Source organism: Platichthys flesus, chromosome 6, assembly GCF_949316205.1.
Source record: "Platichthys flesus chromosome 6, fPlaFle2.1, whole genome shotgun sequence".
In the NCBI taxonomy this organism is placed as follows: domain Eukaryota; kingdom Metazoa; phylum Chordata; class Actinopteri; order Pleuronectiformes; family Pleuronectidae; genus Platichthys; species Platichthys flesus.
In genome coordinates this window covers 1,490,765-1,512,562 of record NC_084950.1, presented here as the reverse complement: position 1 = coordinate 1,512,562, position 21,798 = coordinate 1,490,765, and the positions used below count along the sequence as shown (strand labels likewise).

Below are 21,798 nucleotides of genomic sequence, written 5' to 3'. Positions count from 1 at the left end.
CGACGATTTGTCTCCAGTCAGATCTGGAGATTATTAAAGTGACTGAACACACCATGCATTAATGTTAGTTATGAATGTTCCTCCTCACCTTCGTTGTACAGCGGTGTGTACGCCGGGGGGCTGGAGCTGTCGCCCTCCAGTGAATCGTCTGGGTCCGAGACTCCGCCCTCTTCTCCTGATAGGCTGTGGCTGTCCAGAGCGTTCTCCTCGCCAGCGTCGAGATCCCCGAGAGAACCTGCAGGAGGAAGAGGAGGAAGAGGAGGGAGCGTGAGCACCTGAGTCCCACGAGGAGCCGAGACTCCAAAACAAGATCAAGAAAACTGAGATGAGGTGAACAGAATTTCATATCACAGCACCAAACACTCAGAAATAATGAGCATAATAAAAATAAGAAAAGCTCCACAGGGAATAATAAGGTTCACATAATAATATTAGAGCAGACGTCTGCAGGATGTGAGTTTAATTATCTTTCCTTTGAGGCCTTGAGTCCAAACACAGAGGAGGAAAAACAAAGTTCCTCTGCGTGTGAGCAGCTCTGAGGCTGGAGACAGGAAAAACACCCTGAACACACGGATCCTCCTTTTTCTAAATGAACTAATTCAAAAAAAAAATACAAGGTTTTCAGAATTGGACATGCTGAACAATCTAATCCAGAAGATTAATAGCAAGAAGCCAAGGGGGACCTTAAAGCCAAATTACAGTATACCTAAAAATGTAGCTAAGAGAGTGATTAGCGCAGGGCTGATCCGTATCAATTACAGTTTCCTAATCCCTGCTGACCACAGTAATTATAACTACTTTTGATCTATTTCAGCCCGTTTGAAGATTACATCCACGGAAAAATGGAGTCAGTTAATATGAATTTAATGTGACTTTTCTTTTTAAATTGGCTCGTTAATAACACTCAGGCTGTAGCACGGTGCATTAACAGAACGTACAGCGCCACATGTCTCTGGCCTCTGTGTCTAAAGGAGTCCCAGTTATTAGTGTTTCAAGCCTCGCTGCCTCCATTATGCTCGTCTGCAGCAGATGACACGCTTCCCCCCCGAGAGGAGGACGCCACCGGAGAATTATTAACTCAAGGTAACCATTTCCTTTAAGAGGATTAGCGGGGGGGCGGTGGAGTGAGGAGGAAACGGTTAACGAGCTGCCGAGGACGAGGATGGTGTCCTGGAGAGTCGGGGAGGGAGGGACGCCTTGTTGTGGATTCACTGAAATGAACACAGAGATTTCATTTCCCACCGTCTCTCCCTCCATCCAGACAGGTTGTGAATTAATTTCCATTAGTTGTGTTGAAGGAACGCACAGGGAGGGGGGGGGGGGGGGGTTGTTTCAGAGCTAAAGCCGTGACTAGGGGCGTATATATTTACAATACTGGAACAAAAGGAGTCTATAATCTATACAAAGCACACAACAATACCCGTGAATAAAGAAGCTTGTAGAAGAAGGGAGAGGCAATTTTTCTAATTCTGTTAATTTCACTTCCAAAGCAATTAAAAGCAAGCAGAGATAATGCTGGGAAACAATTGGCGACTGAGAAAGTGTTTCTGTCTTTGTAAATGAAACATCTTTAGGCTAATTTCAACTTCCACGCCTGCATGGTTCACTCTAATTTCAGATAAAATGAACACAGCTAGATTTGGACTTTCATAAAGACAGAAAAAAAAAAAAATACGAGTAGAGGAGACGGAAAAGAGAAGATCGATCCTGAACACAATATTTTTAGAATTAGGTCTATGAGCTTTGCTAGATCTAATTTTCAGTATCTATAAGGACATTTTCATACAATTAATTTTCCTTTAATCATAATTGTACAAAGGGACTTCTCGGTATAAAATTCCAATTATTTTTCCTGTTTAAAATGTGAGTTTGAATTATGACTTCTCTCCTCATTACGGCTCTGGTTTAATGAATCAATCACTGCATCACTGCTCTCAGACGTCTAATTGTGCGGAAAAAGTTTCAGGCCGACTTTCCGTCGTCTTTAATCCGGAGAGAGAAACGCTCCCTCTCCCCCGTCCGGCCTCGGACGCCCGGCCGGGAGGAGAGGACCCCGGTGATAAGTGAAACACATTCTGCTTCATTTCCCAGTTTAAAAGTGAAAGCCTTATTAATTGTTACAGGATGATATCCACAGGGAAAAAATGGGATGGAGTTATTGGAGAGATGGAGGAATAGAAGCAGGCCCAGCCCACATCTGTATCTCTGCAGGAAGGACATGAAGTAGGTTGACACTTATCCAGCAGCACCAGTGGAAATGAAATTCAGGAAACGCTTTGCATCAGTTCCTGGACACTGAAGAACTCGAGGTTATGAAAAAAATGTGTCCAGAATAAACTGCTCCTTCACGAGAGCTCGAGCTCAAAGCAACGACAGAAACGATTCTAGGTCAAAATGAGAATCTCGATAAATACAGAAGCTGTGAGGAGTAAAGACTGAGAAGGTTTAACAAACACAAATACAGAGAAATCCAATCAAGATGGAAACTCTAAATAAAGCTGCAGCTAATGATGAATTCTCCATCAATCGTCCTCGACACAGGAAGTTGTTCCTGCCTCGTAAATATATTTACATCATCGTTTATTAAAATGTATCTGCAATAACATCTTACCTGTTTTTTATACTGTATTATAATACTGTAATACTATATATATATATATATATATATATAGTAGTACAATGCGCAAAATGCACATGTTTTCACATATTTTTAGTTTCTATATATTACTCTTCTTGTCTGTGTACATTTCTATATTTGTTGGAAACAACAATCAATTTCCCCTGAGGATCAATAAAGTATTTAAGATTCTGACTATTTTACTGATAAATAAAAAAAAATAAAAAAATGGACACTTAAATGGACATGTGGAGTTTAAAAAATCAATGGTGGCATCTTCAGTTTCATTTCTGATTTAACATTTCAAATGCTTTTAATTTATTTAAAAAGGTAGTTAATGTGATTTAAATTAATAGGAAATCTTTTTTCTTATTCGTTAAATGATGTCAAGACTCTTGAATTAATAAAACACACCAACTTTTGAGAAACAATAACCAGAGAACATAAATTACTAAATGGATAAATTGATAGAAACTAACTGATTCTTTTTATATCAGCAGAAATAAATTGTTGATAGTAATAATCGATGAATTGTTATTTGGATTATTTAATCATGCTTGTGAGGATTTGTTGGTTTTCTTGGGCTGTTCAGGAAAATCTGACGTTTTCAAATAATGTGAATCAATACAACAGGAGCCCATGAGATCAAACTGAAGAGCAGGACGTGACGTGTCCCACTCACGTGTCTCAACGTCCCACGAGTCAGTGGACCGATGAAGGACGAGTGTGATCCGTCCCCTGAAGACGAGCAGTGAAACTCATGAGCTGTCGGAGCTGCAGCGTCTCGGAGGTGAAGAAGAAGAGGCAGAACAAAGTGCTGCGTGTGATGAAGGCTCCAGAGATACTGCTTTATTAACTCTCTGTCCACATCAAACCTGCAGCGAGCAGCGAGCTGATTAAACACAGAGACAACACACATCAAACCTGCGTGCTCAACAACCTGATTAAACACACGCAGGCCGCGCCACTCTCACGCTAATAACCCGCCGCCGCACCGAGGAAGAAAAAACACAAGACCTGAAAGCAAGGGAAGACGGGCGGGGGGGGGGGGGGGGGGAGAGGAGTACTTGTATCAGACAATCACAGACTTGAGAAGAGAAACATAAAAAGAGGATATTTAGAGAGAAAGAACGGGGGAGAGAGAGTGGCGGGGGGGGTAGGTGACACAGAGCCGCCCCCTGGAGAGGAGCCACTTATTGATCAGAGTGGAGAGAATTACCCACTGAGGAAATACTTTAAATCAACTTTTCACTTTAACCAACATCCCCCCCCACCCCAACGCTGCATGGGCTCTTATCACAGCTCCATGCTCCCCCCCTCCACCCCCACCCGACGGGAGGAACCATCCACACAGACCCTGATATCGATCCATTATATTCAGCTTCAATAAAAATCAGCTTTCTTCTGCTCGGCCTTTTGGGATCCGAGCTGCTGACGAGCTCCATTGATTTCTGAGAACCTATTCGTGACTTATCCTGCTTCATATCCAGATGATGGGGGTCAGTCGGGGGGGGGGGGGGCGGGGGGGTCAGGAGGCTGCATCGTTCTGAAGCTCATGGAGTCACAGCTTCACTTTAAAAGGATCTGGAGAACAAACAATCCCACTGATGTTTGTTCATGGTCCTGATCATTTATTTACTGAATTACTTGATGATTTAAAAGCAGAAGATGGAGCTCAGTGAGGGGGGGGTCAACACGGTGTAGTGAAAAGTCCAGATTCATGTCTGTACTGATGGAGAGAAGACGTGTGCAGTAATATAGAAAATGGAGGAAATGATTGAATTGTGGAGCTGATGAAGATTCACACCTCTGGTCCTTAATAGTGTTTTAATATTCAAATGACTCCGACTTAATTATTCACGTCTGCTGAACCGTGAAATCTCTACATTTGCACTTTAAATGTTTTCATTTAATTGTTTTTATTTAAAGTGGAGTTTTTCATTTCCACGCCACAGCAGGTTCATCTTCTGCCCCCCCGAGATGGAAAAAAGGACGGAGTGAATATGCAGAAAGAGAAAAGAGGTGGAAACACCTGCAGGAGAAACGCAAAGAAAAGGTAGAACACGTGAGAAGAGCGGTGGTGAAGAGGAGGGATGATGAAGCACACGCGTGGCAAACCGTTTATTCTCAGCCGATTCTTTTTAATTCTTAAATTGTTTAATGTTTGAAAATTTAAAAGGCCTTAAATTTTCAAAGGAATTCCAGGAATATTTCACCTCTTCTCTCATTCCTCATCTCTCCATTCCAACCGGCAGTCTCTCCTTTATATTCTAACTTCCTCCTCTCTTTCCGTCTTTATCTCTCCGTTCCTCATCCCCCTCTTATCCCCACCTTTCTTCTTCTCCATCCCCCTTTCAATGTCTCTCTCTCTCTCTCTCTCTCTCTTTCCCTTATAGTCCATTACCTTGCCTCCCTCTCGCCCTCTCTTTCTCCCCCTCCCCTCCCTCCCCTCCATGCTCCTCTTTCTCTTTTTTCCGGTGGAGGCTGGTGACTGGGAGCGTCACTCTGTGGATAGCTGGGAGCCGTTGGCGGTTATCGGCTCCTGCAGACTCTCTCTGCCGGTCTGATCTGTCTCCTCTTCATTAAGCAAATACGCCGACGTGGAAATGAAAACATAATAGCTATTTGATTTCCAGAGAGATATTTTGCATATTGGTTCGGAGCTGATAGCGGAATTTCATCAAGTCATTTTTTTTTTTTTTCTTTCCTTCTCTCTTCCCTCCCTATCCCACCACTGCCCCCCCCCCACTCCCCCATCTCCCCCCCTCCCCCTCCTCCTCCTCCTCCCCCCTCCTCCCTTCCTTCCCTCCTCACGCTTTAAAAACTGAATTACTGAGGCAGGCTGGCTTTCAGCTTTCTTTACATTGCTGGGAAGACGGGGGGGAAAAGACGGAGTGAGAGAAATCTAGTTCCCCAGAAAGACTACTTAAACGATTAAATACCAACCCCCCCCCCACACACACATTCCCATCTTTTTCTCTCTCTCTCTCTCCCTTTTTGATAACAAGGAAGACAATTTAAAGAATTCACAGTACTTATGGTGGACTATACTAATCAAAGATAGGAGAGAGAAAATTAACTCCTTAATGAGCACAGCCGTCTCTCTGATAAAGGTCCTGGGGAGACAGCCGGGTGGGACACTGGCTGAACCTCGGGAGGGAGACACAGAGGAGGAGAGGGGGAGGTAGAAACCGGATGGAGGGATGGAGTGTAATCGAAACAGAACGAGAGAGACTTGACATCATGCGGGGGTAACAATTAGTTTCCCCTCCTCTGAGGAGCAGATACTTGCTTCTTGGGCACGAGGAGGGCAGGTAGAGAGATAGCAGCAGCTCCGCCCCCGTCGTGCCACAGATACCCGCCCTGGCTTTGTATCGGCCGTGATGGATGGTCCGGTAGCCGGGTATCCTTCATGCCCCCGGAGAGGAAGCTGTGCCCTGGAGGAGAGGATCAGCAGCCTCTTCACAGCGGGCCTATCTGATGGTCCGGCGCCTCTCAGGAGGACTATTCACCGGCCCCTGAAATAAATCTCCCTGCTGCTGCTTTCCATGTTGGAACAGCGTGTTGCTTCACAGCTGATAGCGGCGCTGCCATGTTCACGCTGAGGCCCGACGGGTACAGTACATACACACACACACAAACACACACACACACACACACAGAGGAGCAGACACACACATCGGGAGCTCAGCAGCCGCTCCTCTGAAATAACAGGGAGTCTAATTACATCTATTATTCATCAGTCCATCAGGCGGCTGTTGGTTAAGGGTTTTATCATTGTCACTTTAAATATTGTTCTCATACTTTGTGAGTCCACGAGCTGCGGAGAGAACGCTTCTTCTGGATTTGAGTCTCTAAAACAGCTCAGTCACTTCAGAGAAGGATCAAAACACATTTTCTGGTGTTTTCGATTTTAAACACAAAGAAACTAGATTCTGACAATACCTGTTAATCCAAATATTAATTTGACGACTACATCCCTGTAATTCAAATAAGGTGACTTCTGGTTTAAATAAAAACCAGTGACGTCACGGTGGGTTGAACGCTGGTGGAACCACTGAGAACATCTGTGCTTAAAGCTGCCTGAGGTCAAAGTTCGCTGCTGTGTCACCTGTAATGTCAATACTAATAAAATGAATTTAGCTAATAACAAATCCTGATTGTGAACACTAACAGAGCAACTGTTTGTGATGTTGATACACAACCCAGAGTTGAATATCAGCTGATTTAGCTCTATAGTGTTTTTATAGATTTACATATAGAGCAAACTCTGAAACTCCAGTAATTAAGAAAGTGTTGAACATTGTGATGTGAAATGACTCTGTACTGTTTGTTACCCCCCCCCCCCCCCCGTCACTGCATCATCTCCCTCGGCTGCTGATGTCTTTGATCGAGTCTTTCCTCTGGTATTTTGTTTCTCGACTGCTTCTCCTCTGGCAGCACTTCAGACGCTCTCATTCTCCTGAAGGAGGCTTCACTCCCACACGGCTGCTCCCTCACATCACAGAGGAGCTGCAGACCGAGTTCCTCTGAAGCTCCAGAGAACAGAGGGACAGAGCTACGTTACAGACACACACTGGATCTCTCAGAAGAAGAGAATCAACCACCTGTGATGTCACAGATGGACATTCAAATCAAATGTCTCTTTCCAGAGGAACCACGTGGTCCTCGGCCAGAGACGCCCTGGAGACTCTGCTGATCGGTCCCATATCTGCAAATCAGGGGGTCGTCCAAATTCCACAGAGACGAGAATCACAGGGAAATCAAATAGTATATATAAATAGGCATGTTCAATATATTTATATATCAATCTAGAATCTCAGTGAAGTTTAAACCTCTCAAGGCTCAAGAGTCGACTTCCCCCCCCCCCCCTCGTAGAGATCAGCTCCCTCAAGTCATTCAGACGTTTCTGTGTAATCATGCTGACAAACAAACAGACGGGTGGAAACAAAGCCTCCCAGTGGGGGTGTGTGTGGGGGGGGGGGGGGGGGGGGGACTCATCCCCTTTCCCCTTTCCCACTGCTCACACACACACCACTAACATCTGGTTGCTGTCTGCAATGTGAACATGATCGTCCTTCTCTCCCGGGTCTGGGCTCTGGAGTTGACACAGGTTTTGAAACGGGCTCTTAATGGCAGTGATGGATAAAGACACGGGGGGGTCTGCAGACAAAGTCCGATGTGTCCTCACCACGTCCACAGTCTTCACCGGCTCAGGTCCTGCAGGTCACTGAGAGCTGCTCGGGACAGACCGGTCCCAACAGGATCAGAACCACCACGGGTTGTAAGACAGGATGTGACCTCTCAAGTGGGTTCAGGATCTACAGCGTCATTTAGATTTGGTCTTATGGACTACAAATAAATAATAGTGTGGTTGATGTAACAGGTGGCTTTGAAAGAGGGAAAGAATGAAGAAGGAATGAAGAAGGAAGGAAAGAAAGAAAGCAGGGGGGAAGGGGGGTTGTTTGGAGGGAGGAGATAGAGAGCTGTTAGCCAGCAGCCGAGCTGAGACCCTGGACTATTGAAGCCAGGCATGCAGACGAGAGAGCCAGCCGATAAGCCCGGCTGATAAAAGATAGAAAATAGCAGCAGATTTGAACTTTCCCACCGTCCTAAGATCCACAGGGGGGGGGGGGGGGGGGAGGAGGAGTGGATTCAACTACTTATTGAATCTGTTCCTATCTACACCAACCCCCCCCGTCCAAACCCCCCCCGTCCAAAACCCAACAAGGCCACGACTCGAGCGCGGATACAAGGCTGATACACAAAAATACACACTCAGCAGGGTTCCCACTGTAGAACAATGACACCACTCTTCTACAGGCTGTAGTGAACACTTGTGATACTCTGGAAATACCACAACACACACACACACACACACACACACACACACACACACACACACACACACACACACACACACACACACACACACACACACACACACACACACACACACACACACACACACACACACACACACACACACACACACACACACACACACACACACACACACACACACACACACACACACACACACACACACACACACACACACACACACACACACACACACACGATTATCAGCATAATCACTGAAGAATTAAAAAGTTAAAATAACCAGAAAGACTCACTAAGAGGTCAAGGGAAGGTCATCGAGTTCCAGCGCTCACACACACACACACACACACACACATGCACACACACACACACACACACACACACAAGGTCATGAAAGATGTGAAGTCTACCCATCATCGTTCCATCCTCAAATCATATCAGAGACAGTGTTTCTCTCCATATCTCTGCTCCTCTCCCTTGATATAAGACTTGGCCTTGAGTAAGATGGTGAGAATTTAACACACTTACATACAGTACACACACACACACACACACTAAGTGTTTGCTGAAATAAGGTCATTGCCGACATGGTTTTGGCTGTGAAATTTATTGATGGGATTCATTCACAAGGTCTAAGCTGCAGACGGGTTCTCCGACTCAACAGCACAGGTGGGACAATAAACACACAAACCCTCGGGCACCATGCAAAACCACACACACAAAGACACACAGACACACAGGCACACACAGACACACACAGGCACAGCTCTTTGTCTGGTTCAACTCACTTCAGACTTTCTTTGTACTGTAAATTACAACACAAACCTTAATGTGTGCGAGAGCTTGGAAACGGCCACTAGTCGCCTGAATGGGCCACAGCTCAGTCCCCATAATATAACTTCCACTGGATATAAACTGGATCATGGCTGGAGACATATTGTATCTTACATTAAACCCTGTGAAGACGCGGGCTCACGATCTGTGGCTGGTGAATAACAAGGTGACTCATCCTCTGTGACTCGATGCAGATCAGACGTATGGACGACTCACAACATGAGACGTCTCAGAGTGTGTACAGTACGAGGGAGGATCTGTGCATGTGTGCGTTTGACTTTTACTGTGATTAGTGTTTGTCTGTACTGTGTGTGTGTGTGTGTGTGCGTGTGCGTGATGTAATAAGCCCGATTGCAATCCCTGCTCCTTGATCTCAACCTTGAATGAAGATGGGAGGCAGATGAGAGATTATGATGGTCTGCAGGAGGAGAGAGAGACTCATTCCACTCTGCTCCTCCCTCACTCGCCCTCCAACACCACATCTCTGACATGAATCAGCTCCGAGGGAAGCAGAGATCTTCCTGAGCTGATGAGGTGTGGGACTCGTTGATCGTCTCTTTCAAAGGTTTCTTGCTTTCATTCACCTTCTTCCTCTTCCTCTTCCTTCCTCCTCCGTCTAGTTTCACCCCCTCATCTTCCTCATTCCTCGTTTAGCCAACTCATCCTCCGCCTCCTCCCGATCCGCCTCTCCTGCGCCATGGCCTCGCTGCTCGGCCCTGAGACCTCGTGTTAACAGGAGGAACCTAAACACACGCGCAGATGTTCCTGCTCGTCTCAGAGACTAAACACCGCGAGGGGAGGAGAGGGAAAACAGCTCCGAGCGACACAGACCGAAAACACCACTGAGAACGCAACAGGAAAATCCCCTGAGGCCGGTGTGTGTGTGTGTGTGTGTGTGTGTGTGTGTGTCTGCCTCCCTCCGACACCAGAGAGCATCTTCAACTCAGAATGAACTCAATAGATTCATTAAAATCCATAATTTTGAAGTGAAAAACTAATGCGCAAATCAAAAAGCAGCTGCAAGGAATTTACAGCAGAAAATACAGAAACACATTTAGTGCAAAATATATCCTCAGCATAAAAACGTTTGAGTTTTATTATGATGCAGTTTTAATTAGAGCCTGAGACCGATGTGTATATTTGGTTTTAGTAGAGTTTATATCTGCAGATATATATTTATTGAAAAAAATAAATCCTGTGATGTCGTTATCGAACCCTCATGACAAATAACTATTATAGATGTTCTTTATTTTACAGTTTAACCATAAACTTATTTACGTACACTTATGAATAAAATTAAACACAACAAAATGAGATCATTGGAATTGAGAAAATATTTTACACATAACATTTATCATAAATGCAGTTTTTTTATTCTGTAGAATTAAAATGTTCCTCTGCACAGAGCGGCAGACAGAGCGCTGATAACAGCTTCTCAGTGAAAAGCTCAAATTGGCCCTTTTTAATGAGCCAACTCATGAATCAGTCAGGCTCTGGTTTTAATTGGTGCGAGTGCAGTTTGCATGTTCCGCTTTATTTAATAAATTAAAGAGTTTCGACTCAGATACATAGAGCAAGGAATGTTATATATTTAAAACCTCAACGTGTCAGTGCTCTCTGGAAGTGGGACACTTTCTCCAAGTGACTTCAAACCTAGTTCTCCTTTTTCTCGTTTTGCAGTGTGTAGTTATTTGTGTGCAGTGATAGTGACGCCCCCCCCCCCCCTCTCAGCAGCCGTGCTGTTGTGTGACTGTTTTAATAGAGAGACACTTTCTAGCTGCTTTTTTTAAATTGTTTTGAATGCACACGTGACACTCGAAGTCAAGTGTCACACGAGCTGGATATATAAACAAGCAGCGGTCAAGGCCTTGAAAAAAAATAAAAAAATTCAATATGCCATTGTTCCACATGACAGAATCTGAATTGTATATCTGTGTGATGTTTGGCTGCCTCTCCCCAAGCAGAGGGAGGGTCGACCAGGAAACCCTCTCTGAGAAGTGAAGAGGAATACCAACAGGGGGGGGGGGGGGGTAAAAAGGGCAGAGAAGTGATGAAGATAAAGAAACACACGAGCAGAGCAGAAGAAAAAACAAGAGGAAAGAGATATGGAAAGAAGATGTGTGTGTGTGTGTGTAAGGGGCGGGGGGGTGGGGGTATCTTTTTGTTGAGAGAGTGCACAAATCTGGAGGAAGAAGAAGAATGGGGGGGGGGGGGGTAACGCCACTCACAACTTGGCTTTGCATCTGTTATCTCCGCCTCCTGTCACAAGGCTTAAAATAAAAATAAAAATAAAGTGAGATGGTGGCAGCAGCGAGCAGCGATAGCCCCGTGGAGCAGGGAGAGGGGATGTAGAGCAGATAGCTGGTTAAATATAACCCACTGCCAGGCTGGCAGGGGGGGGGGGGGGGCATGTTCAAGAGGCAGGGCATCACTGGAGCCCTCACTGCCCAGATAACATCCGTGTTGAGAGAGCCAGTGTGTGTGTGTGCACGCAAAAGACATATCCATAATTACTCTACTGATCGAACAAACACACACACAGACACAAGTATGCAAGCACCAATGGTTTACTTTAACAAAAGGAGATAGACACAGACACACACACACATACACACACACACACAGTCGGAGCAGAGCCAAGAAAAGATGTGCTCGCTCACATCTATGTATCTCACTGCCTCACCAAAGGAAGTATCACCCCCCCCACAACGAAACGCAAAAAGTCACAACGGGATTTCTGATGGGAAAAATGTGCTTTCCTCAGATGATGGTCAGATAGAGGGGGAGTACAGCCAAATGTCAGAGATGATAAATGGAAGGGTGCAGAGACAAGATCATACACACAAACACACACTGATACAAACACACACACACACACAGATACAAACACACACAGGAAGGCAGGCGCACAGAGAAATACTCTCTTTCTCACTTGTTCTCATAAAAGCTCACATGCAAATACTCACACACCAGCGCTGCAGCTATCACTTCCACATCTGATGAATCGATTGACAAACAGGTTCAGGTCAGTTTTCATGTCTGAGTTTATTTATCTAATGATTCATCTGTTTATAAGTTCTTAAATATCTTTGCCTTTGACCAGTCGTACAAATATTTAGTTCACAGAGATAAACGCAGCAGCTGGATGAGTTGGTTCCAGATTAATCAAATATTAAAGCCGCTGTTCAGGCTAATTGTTCGATTATTAATTAAGTGTTTTAAATTAAAAGCTGTGAAGTCCTGTTTTCCACCAGCCGCTCGATTCTCTTCAAAGTTTTCTCTGTTTTCAGAAAACATGGGTTATTCAGAAGCTGTTACGTCTTCACTGGGCTCCAGTTAGAATCCACTATTCACTGTTCGTATAAGTCACTGCACCACCTGCCATGTAAACAATCTTTGGACCAGAGCAGGGGTTTTGTTTCTAGTATTTTATAATAATAATAATTAAACACAAAGAAGCATCACAGTTTGCTGAAGTCCAGGCTTAAGTCTTCAAACTGCTTCACTGTGAAATGAAACAGAAGAAAACAGAAGACAAATGGTTTGAATAAGATTTAAAGATAAATTTGATTGATTGAAAGATAAATCAAATTCTGACAAATAAATTCATCTTGATCAGGAAATAAATTCATGTCTGTTGTTTCTGCTTAAAATCCTCCTGTTGAATAAATCAGACATCAAACAGCTTCTCGGTCTCCGTCAGAGCGCCAGTGAACGCACCACCAGGACTACAAGTGAGCACGGCTGGGTTGGGTGTGTTGCTCAAAGGCACCTCTGCCAGCTCAGGGGTTTGAACCTGCGTCAGTGAAGTGGAAGGAGGAGAGTCTGTGGGAGAGATGAAGTCGTGGTCATCTGGTGACACCCACGATGACAACATCTGAGCCTCGCCCGTGCTGGTGTGATGATGTGTTGTGGAGCTGTGCAGCCAAGCGTGTGTTTGCATATGTGTGTTTGTACGTGCGTGTGTGTGGGTGTGGGTGTGTGTGCGTGTGCGTGTGTGTGTGCGCATGGATGACTTCAAAGATAATTTTAATATCAGGCCGGTGTGGATTGCTGATAGTGTTTTAAGGCAGGGCCCGGTGGACCACGCTCTGGTAGTACCTATCTGTAATTAGTAACCATTCCCTATCACTGATAAGATAAACTACGCCTGACCTTTTCCATTCGGCTGGCATGGCAACCCGACACCCCCACCCCAGCACCACCCCCCCCCCCAGCACCACCACATCTCCCCCCCCCCCCCCCTGTATTATTTTAGTGATTAAACAGCAAATAGTGCCGAAGATGTGAGGAGCCGATAGGAGCGTGATTAATAATAGTCCTCCACATGGTCCTCTGAGGTGTGTGTGTGTGAGTGTGTGTGTGTGTCTGTGTGTGTGAGCGTGTGTCTGTGTGTGTGTGTGTGTGGAGGAGGGGCCTGTCAGTGTCAAGCAGTCATTGTGAAAAGGCTTGGCTTGGCTTTTTGTGGTGAATAATGGAAATTTAAGACGAGCTGAAAGTGAAATAAAAGCATCGGGATAAGAGCGATAGATGTGTGTGTCACCCCCCACCCCCCTCCCCTCCCCTCCCTTTTTTTCCCAGAGTGCCGCTCTCTGAGGAGAACGACCATTAGCACCACCCTCTCCTGCACCCACTCAGCTCCTGCCCACCGTGGCCCTGGCGTTCTCAGGGACCGCGTGTGGAAGCGCTATCTGCTGATGAATAATGAATGCTGGATTCCAGGGTTACCTCCTCTTCCCTTTAAAACGCCTCGCTGTGGTTTTAGAGTGTAGGGGGTGGGGGGGGGGGGGTTGGGGGGGGGCTGACCTCTTGAGCAGGGGCACTTGGAAAGACAAACTGAGTATTCTGTGATCGATGTCTGTCTCAGTGGAAAGTCACAGTCGTTGTGGAGAAAGCCTGAGATTCACCTGAGGTACTGAACCCTTAACTCAACTAAGGGAAGTAACCACAGAATCAGTCAGTTGCTGAGGGGAAGTCAATAAGTAAGTAAATTAATAATAGTTATTATTCAATGAAGCACTATATTTGTGATTTCTGTATTAGTTTGAATCACCAACAGCATTCTATACCAGCTTTAAAACAATCTGCAGAGAAACAAAATGTGGAAAGTCTGTGATTAAACATGACAACAGCTGGAATCAAAGTCACGACTGTACTAATTAAAAAATCTTACTCCTGAAAAGGAAAATATATTATTTGATATCTCAGTAAATCCTCTTTGTCCACTGGAGGCGCTGCAGCCGCCTCAGCACCATTACCTCCAGTTCCCTCGGCTCTAACTGAACAACCCAACTATTACAATAAATCAAAATGCAGTCAGGGAATCGAGCAAAAAAAATATGGATGTTATCAATGAAGATGTAGAATTTCTCCAAAACTGACTTTTAAATGTTTTCTGATGAAAGAAATCTCTATTTCCATGTAAACAGACGTAAACTTCAGATAATTAATACTGTGACCTAATTTAACATATCATTAGATATGATAAAATACAGGTTGATCATTCCTTCTGCAAATGATACCGTGTCATTATAAACTGTAAATATAGATATGTACACAGAGCCAGGAGCGAGGCCTTCCACACTCCTAGGAAGCCTGCTCTGTATCTCCCTCCATTTGCATGCCAGGGAAATGGAGAGTAGGTATGCAAAGCAGGACCAGTTGACTCAAAGGTCAGGTGGGTCGACTGAGGCTGGGCGGCCGAACAGCCGAGCAGGACACGGCCGACTGTTATCGGTCAGATCCTTCAGCTGATAGCTCTGGGGTGGGCAGGGGTGGCACTACTTACACTCCGTACTACAGAGGGAAACCATTCGAATCCGTCCATCCCAACAAGATCTGCAGGAGGATGAGACGTTCAATACCAAAGTCCTTTTAAATCTGCAATACTGGACTTCTGGACGTAGGACTGAGGACATGAAGGGACATCGATCCAAGTTGGACTATTATGGGGATTAATCCTCATTAAAAATTAGGAAATAGGAGCTCTCTGATCAGAAAGACTAACTAAGAATGATAAGAGAAAAGCTTCAGCCAGCGGAAGATGAATATTGTGAGAAACATGAAGACTTCACCTGATAAGAAAATGTAAAAATAACATATAAATAGTATCATAGATTGTTAATAAAAATGGACATGGACTCGGAATCTAGAGAAGTGAAGCAGAGTGCCTGAAAGCTGCATTCTCTCAAATGACCAGCAGAGGACATAATGGTTGCTGGACACTGAACATAACTCTAAACGTGGGAAATATAATATTTTAATTATATCCAATTAGATATTGGTTCGTGTTAGAGGATATAACATGAGAAAATCACTATAAGTATAGTGTGGACATATATATGTGTTATGGTGGAAGGTATCAAACATCACTTTCCACATTTTGTGTCTCGGAGGATGAACGGATTAGTTTGGTCACTTGCCCCATATTATTTCACACATGGTCCTAAGCTCCAGAATAGTGTCCTGACATGGGGGGGGGGGGGGTTCAGAGGAATGTGCCTACTGAGGAGGATTTAGCCAATCAGATGAGTGTCAGCCATCCAGAGATGTTCTCAAGATAATTCTGGGACATCTCTTAAAGAAATGGAACAGATAATAGATGGAGTCACGATCACATTCACACAAGCAACATACACACAAATATAAGTTTAAACATACTACTGCTGCTATAAGCACTTCCCAGGCAGCCTTCACGTGGCGACACACACACACACACACACAAAGACACACACACAAAGACACACACACAGAGACACACACACACAGGATAACGGTATGTCCGCATGATTGCTTGAGTAAGCGAATTAGCCTCAGCAATGGCTGAGGAGGCAATAAGTTGGCAGAGAAGAGGATAATCTTTTATCTTTCACCATCCCAAATGATTTCTTAAAGTCTGTATCACTTCCCTGACAGTTGACGTTCCACTTTTTCCCTTTTCATTATTTATTTATCTATTTCTGCTTTGTGTGAATTCAGCTAAAATACTTCTAAAGCGCTTAATGGCCGTATCGCTGCCTCAGATCTGCTGCCACATGCTGCCTCTCCCCCGTTTCTGGAGATATTCTCCGGCCCGACCCCCGAAGAGCCGGAGCTTTATCAAACCGTCTTGACGAGAATGACACGGCCAATTATTGACAAATTATTCCTTCATAGAATGACAGTAAGACAAGGAGAGGAGTGAGCGGGGGGGGGGGGGGGGGGGGGGGGGGCTGTTGGCTTGTGGAGTGAAACCCACCCGACGCCCCCCCATCAGGCCCGAGGAGACAGGCGTCTATCTATCAGATTCCATTAAGAGCTCGGCACTTTGGCGAACAAAGCTGCCTGCGCCCCGCCACGCATTAACTGCCATTATACGCTCATGAACTTTGTCACGATCACAATGGTCCCCCCCCCCCCCCCCCGTTCTCTCTTCTGCACATTCTGAGTCTCCTTTTTGTGAGTCCAGGGTGCCGCATCACTTCCTCTTTCCCTTGTGTGAGTCAGAGATTGGATAAAGGAGAAGATGATAAAAATATATAGAAAAGAATTTGTGTCTTTTTAAGGGGAAGATGGTTGGTTTCCTGTCCGGCCCCAGTATGGCACCAGTACGGCCCCAGTACGGCCCCAGTCTGCTGTGATGTCACCACGTCGAGACATTAATCACCTGTTTCTCATTGGAGGACGTGGGCGGAGATCTTCTGAGTGGAACACAGGTTTTCTGAAGTTCCTCAGATTTTTGTTTCCCAGATCACATTGTGACGTTGGCAGAACCAGTCAGGACCAGTGAGAAATCTTTACCATCATCTGTAGCCACTGGGCAGAGCTCAGAATATCACCTGCCCTGCATGTGGGTGGGTGTGGCCTTCACCCCCCCCCCCCCCAAGCTACCACAGATTGAATCACCGCCATTGGTCGTTACTCTTTCAAAACAACGGCTTGTTGCAAACTCTTTAATTTCATTAGACAGCTTTAGCAACTTTTTAATAAACAAGCCCAAAGAGACAACGGACTTCTCTAACTACAGAGGGCCGAGGACAGAGGGCCGAGGACAGAGGACAGAAGACAGAGGACAGAGGACCGAGGACAGAGGACAGAGGGCCGAGGACAGAGGGCCGAGGACAGAGGACAGAGGACAGAGGGCCGAGGACAGAGGACAGAGGACAGAGGACAGAGGACCGAGGACAGAGGACCGAGGACAGAGGACAGAGGGCCGAGGACAGAGGGCAGAGGACAGAGGACAGAGGACAGAGGACAGAGGGCCGAGGACAGAGGACAGAGGGCCGAGGACAGAGGACAGAGGGCCGAGGACAGAGGACAGAGGGCCGAGGACAGAGGACAGAGGACCGAGGACCGAGGACCGAGGACAGAGGACAGAGGACAGAGGACCGAGGACAGAGGACAGAGGACAGAGGACCGAGGACCGAGGACCGAGGACAGAGGACAGAGGACAGAGGACAGAGGACAGAGGACCGAGGACAGAGGACAGAGGACAGAGGACAGAGGACCGAGGGACCGAGGACAGAGGACAGAGGACAGAGGACCGAGGACAGAGGACCGAGGGACCGAGGACAGAGGACAGAGGACCGAGGACAGAGGACAGAGGACCGAGACTCAGAGGACATGTCTCTGAGTCTCTTCTGTGCAGCAGGAGCTCAGTGCGTGAACACCAGCGTCCGGATCAGATGAAACAAGCCGTCAGCTCCACTGTTCAAAGTCCATGTAGTCTGCAAACAGAGAGAGGCTGAAACCCACTCACACTGGAGGCAGAATGCAAATATGATGTGATCACATCATGAAAACGCTAATTGACGAAATGGTCAAATCAAAGGTTTCCAGCTTCTCAGACGCAGGAGGGCGTCGGCTCTATTCCCCGTTTACTGCCCACGTCCACTCAGGAACAATTCAGTCCCACAATGCAACACTTTGGCTTCTTCACAGGGAAACACAGATGTGGAACATGTGAACTGTCCCACTAATCATTAGACCAACTATCTAATGCTTTATCAGTTCCTTGTCCCGCTTATCAGCTGCATCACAATCACAGGGACTTTGAGGCCTCGCGGTCCAGGTGGAAACGGACGGACCACGAGAGAACTTTGATACCGTGACACGGCCAGGCCAACAGGTAGGGAGGCATGGGGGGGGGAGAAGCTTGTACTAATAAATATTCAGTTTTTTTTCAAATGATGTGAAAGAGATAAATAAAACCAGAGTGAAACCTCGTGAGTGACAGAAAGGAGAGAATGAAGTGATCCTTGATCCAGAGAACCCCCCCATCACCTTCACCACCCTCCTCTTCCTCCAGTCTCCTCCACCTCCACATCGCTCCGCCTTGCCAGGTCCACGTCGTCGGTAACGAGGGTGTAGTTTCTTAACATTCATCATCGCTGAACTCTGAAACTTTATCAGCTCTGGAGAGCGGCGCCACAGCCCCGGCTTCTCTCAGCTCTCAGATAGGGCCGATAGCACACTGATAGATTACAGCAGATTGTTTTACTTCAGGGGACACTGCTGCTGCTGTTAATACGAATACGCAGACAAGAAGACTCGCTGGTGGTGGGAAGGTGGAGCGACGGGGCCAGAGAGGCACAGGGAGGTGAGGGACAACCAAGTCTCCAACATGTCTCCGTCCCACATGGGCAGCGCCGCGAGGAACATGTGTGTGTGAGGTTGTATGTCACAGAGGTTCTAACTAATTAATGCTAATTGTGTGCAAGGTCTACACACACACGCACACACACACACACACCTACAGGGGAAACCTGAGCTCCAGGGGGCAGTTAGCCAGGTGACCTCCGGTTAAAAACAGGGTCAAGTGTGAAACATAAGGACCTCTCTCTCTCTCTCTCTCTCTCGCTCTCTCCCTCTCTCTCTCCCTCTCTCTCTGAGTCTCTCTCTGTCTGAGTCTCTGTCTCTCTGCCCAGACAGACCGCTTAATAAAATCCCTCTTTCTATAAAAGATCCTTATCTCAGTTGGAATAACCTAATAAAATCTAACCTTAAAAAATAAGAAATATAACCTAATAAAATGTCTCCCTCCAAAGACTTTAAATTAATGGTTTATCGTTCTTTCTTTCGTTTCATTAATCTTCCCATCCTGCGCTCTTCTCTCATTTCAGTTATGGATTTTTCCAGCTCGTTTCGACAGGTGTGCTCCATCGTGATAAAAAGGGGGGGGGGGGGGGGGGGCATTACTGTATAGAATTACTATAAAATACCAAGCACAGCTCATGCAAATGAGGAATGGCTCTGAAGCTGCCGGAGTTTACCAAGAGTTTGTCTTCCACACCTGGGGGGGGGGGGGGGTTCTGCACAGACGCAATAACCACAGCAACAAATCCTCCTCATTATTCAGGGGGGGGGGGGGGGGGCAGCAGACAGAGACAGGAAGTGACGTATTAACTCATCACCACAAACTCTCTAGACATCTTCATCGGTGTCCTCTTCGTGTGTGTCGTCGCTTTGTCACCCAAGATCAAAAACCTCATTTGTTTTATGAGTGAAAACCAACTCACAACTCACACAGACACACACTTTCTAGAGCAAAGTGTGAACTGACACATATTTCTAATCAGATGGACGAGCACACACGTTAACAGCAGGTGTGAACGGAGTCTCACACGTAAAAGCTTCTTCCTAGAATCACTGAACATGTGTATATAAATACTGTGTAATCAGAGGATGTGCTACTAAACACACACACAGACACACACACACACAGAGTCAGCTGGGAATTCAGGGCTTCTGCATGGAGCACAGGAGCAATTAGGGATTCAGATGTAAATTGGGGTCAAGCTGCTGACCTGCCTGTCTCCATGTCCTCTGATGGGACGCCAGCAGACAGCTCCATGCCACAAAGCGGCCAATCACGGCCGCCGCGGTCTGTCATTGTGGAAACTCAAACCTGTCCACTGCCGGTTGGCGCCTCTCTATTAGCGACAGATTGAGAACTGAGCTTATCTGGGACCAGCAGAATGTGCGTGTGTGTGTCTGTGTTTGTGTGTTTGTGGAGACACGGGGGTGTACATGTAATATGTTGGTGTCAGGGAGGGCATGAGGAGTTAAATGAGGTCTAATCTGTTAATAGCCAGCAACAGCGAGAACTTATCAACGTGGGGCGTGTGCACAATGAAAAAACCTTCACATGCACAAAAAAACCATTATGACAAACAAAAACAAAAAAGGCTCCTTGTATTGGTCTTAATTTCAGAATCAACATTTTATCAGCCAGCCACCATGAATAATCCAAACTGTAATTTCTTTCTCTCTCCTTCTTTTGTTCCTGGCATTTTGGTGCCGCGAGATAACGGCTGGAGAAACAACAGAAGGGCTCACAGAGTGAAAAAGACAGATAGATAACATTGATACCAACTCCTACACAACACAGCCGCTCGCTTATCAGGGCTTTTTATCACAGTTTCATTTTTTTCTCTCTTCTATTTTCTTTCTTTCGTTCCTTTTTCAACCCCCCCCCCGGTTCTTTGTGGACTCAAAGTACAAAAAACACAACGAGGAACTGCCCTTAAACACTGAAGTCAGGTTTTGGTATCAAATAATCAACCAAACGAACGGCGCCGCTTTCTGCATCTTTCACTCTGATTAACGTGTGTTAACGTGTGTTAACGTGTGTTAACGTGTGTTAACGTGTGTTAACGTGTGTTAACGCCGTGGCAGCAGGAGCGTGCACGCTGCCGACAAGTGGTCACACACAACACAGGCGATGCAGCCGCTGGGCGAGGAAAGAAAATATATTTAGATAAGTGATCTAGTGAGGTGGAAGGGGAGTTGCTTATTAGCAGATACAGACAGGGAGATTGGCTGCTGGAGTCAGACTGACACACACACACACACACACACACACACACACACACAAACACACAAACACACGTCTACACTGCAGCCATATTTCTGAGAAGAGGAAAAACTATTTCACACACACACACAGACTTATCACTGCTCTGTGTCAGACAGAAAAAAGCCTCTCTGGCTCTAATCTATCAAGGTCAGCGAGTGTGGCCGGGACAAACAGCATGTTGTTCCCCCCGCTGCTCCCGCCGGAGAGCACAACATCTGACCGGAGGGATGACCGGCCCGGCAGACTGCTAATGTGCCAACATAAATAAATGTACAAAGAAAACAACGCTCCACTGGGTTCAATTGATCTCAGGCTGAAAAATGGTCCCGTGAGGTGGGAGCTCAGCTGGAGTCGACTGGTGTTCAACCTGCTCCTGGCGGCGTGAACCAGCGGGGGTCATGTTTCAAACCCTTTCCAATCCTTTGTGGTTTTGTTTTTCAGCAGAATCACACAAAATAGATTTCAACGAAGCTGAGTGGGAGGATGTGGGACACGGGTCAGGAGAGGAACGATGTGGCTTGAAGAGAGAAACGAGCAGATCGCTGTGAGATGAGCCTGTTTGGACATTTTGGTTTCAGAGACTAATTCAAGGGACTGACACCGATGAGTGGGAGGGACGAGGTCTACTGAGGGACATATTGAGTTTTCACTGCTTTATGGTTTATCA

General features: G+C 46.1%; 1 protein-coding gene across 2 annotated transcripts in view; it reads right to left on the bottom strand.

The window, feature by feature from the left end:
- The window catches only part of zfpm1 (zinc finger protein, FOG family member 1), a 72,936-nt gene that overhangs the window by 39,008 nt on the left and 12,130 nt on the right, over positions 1–21,798 (bottom strand). For both annotated transcript variants that reach the window (XM_062389066.1, XM_062389065.1), the window contains exon 2: positions 89–235. In XM_062389066.1, coding sequence (XP_062245050.1) covers positions 89–235 — 147 coding nt within the window. The remainder of the gene's footprint in view (positions 1–88; positions 236–21,798) is intronic.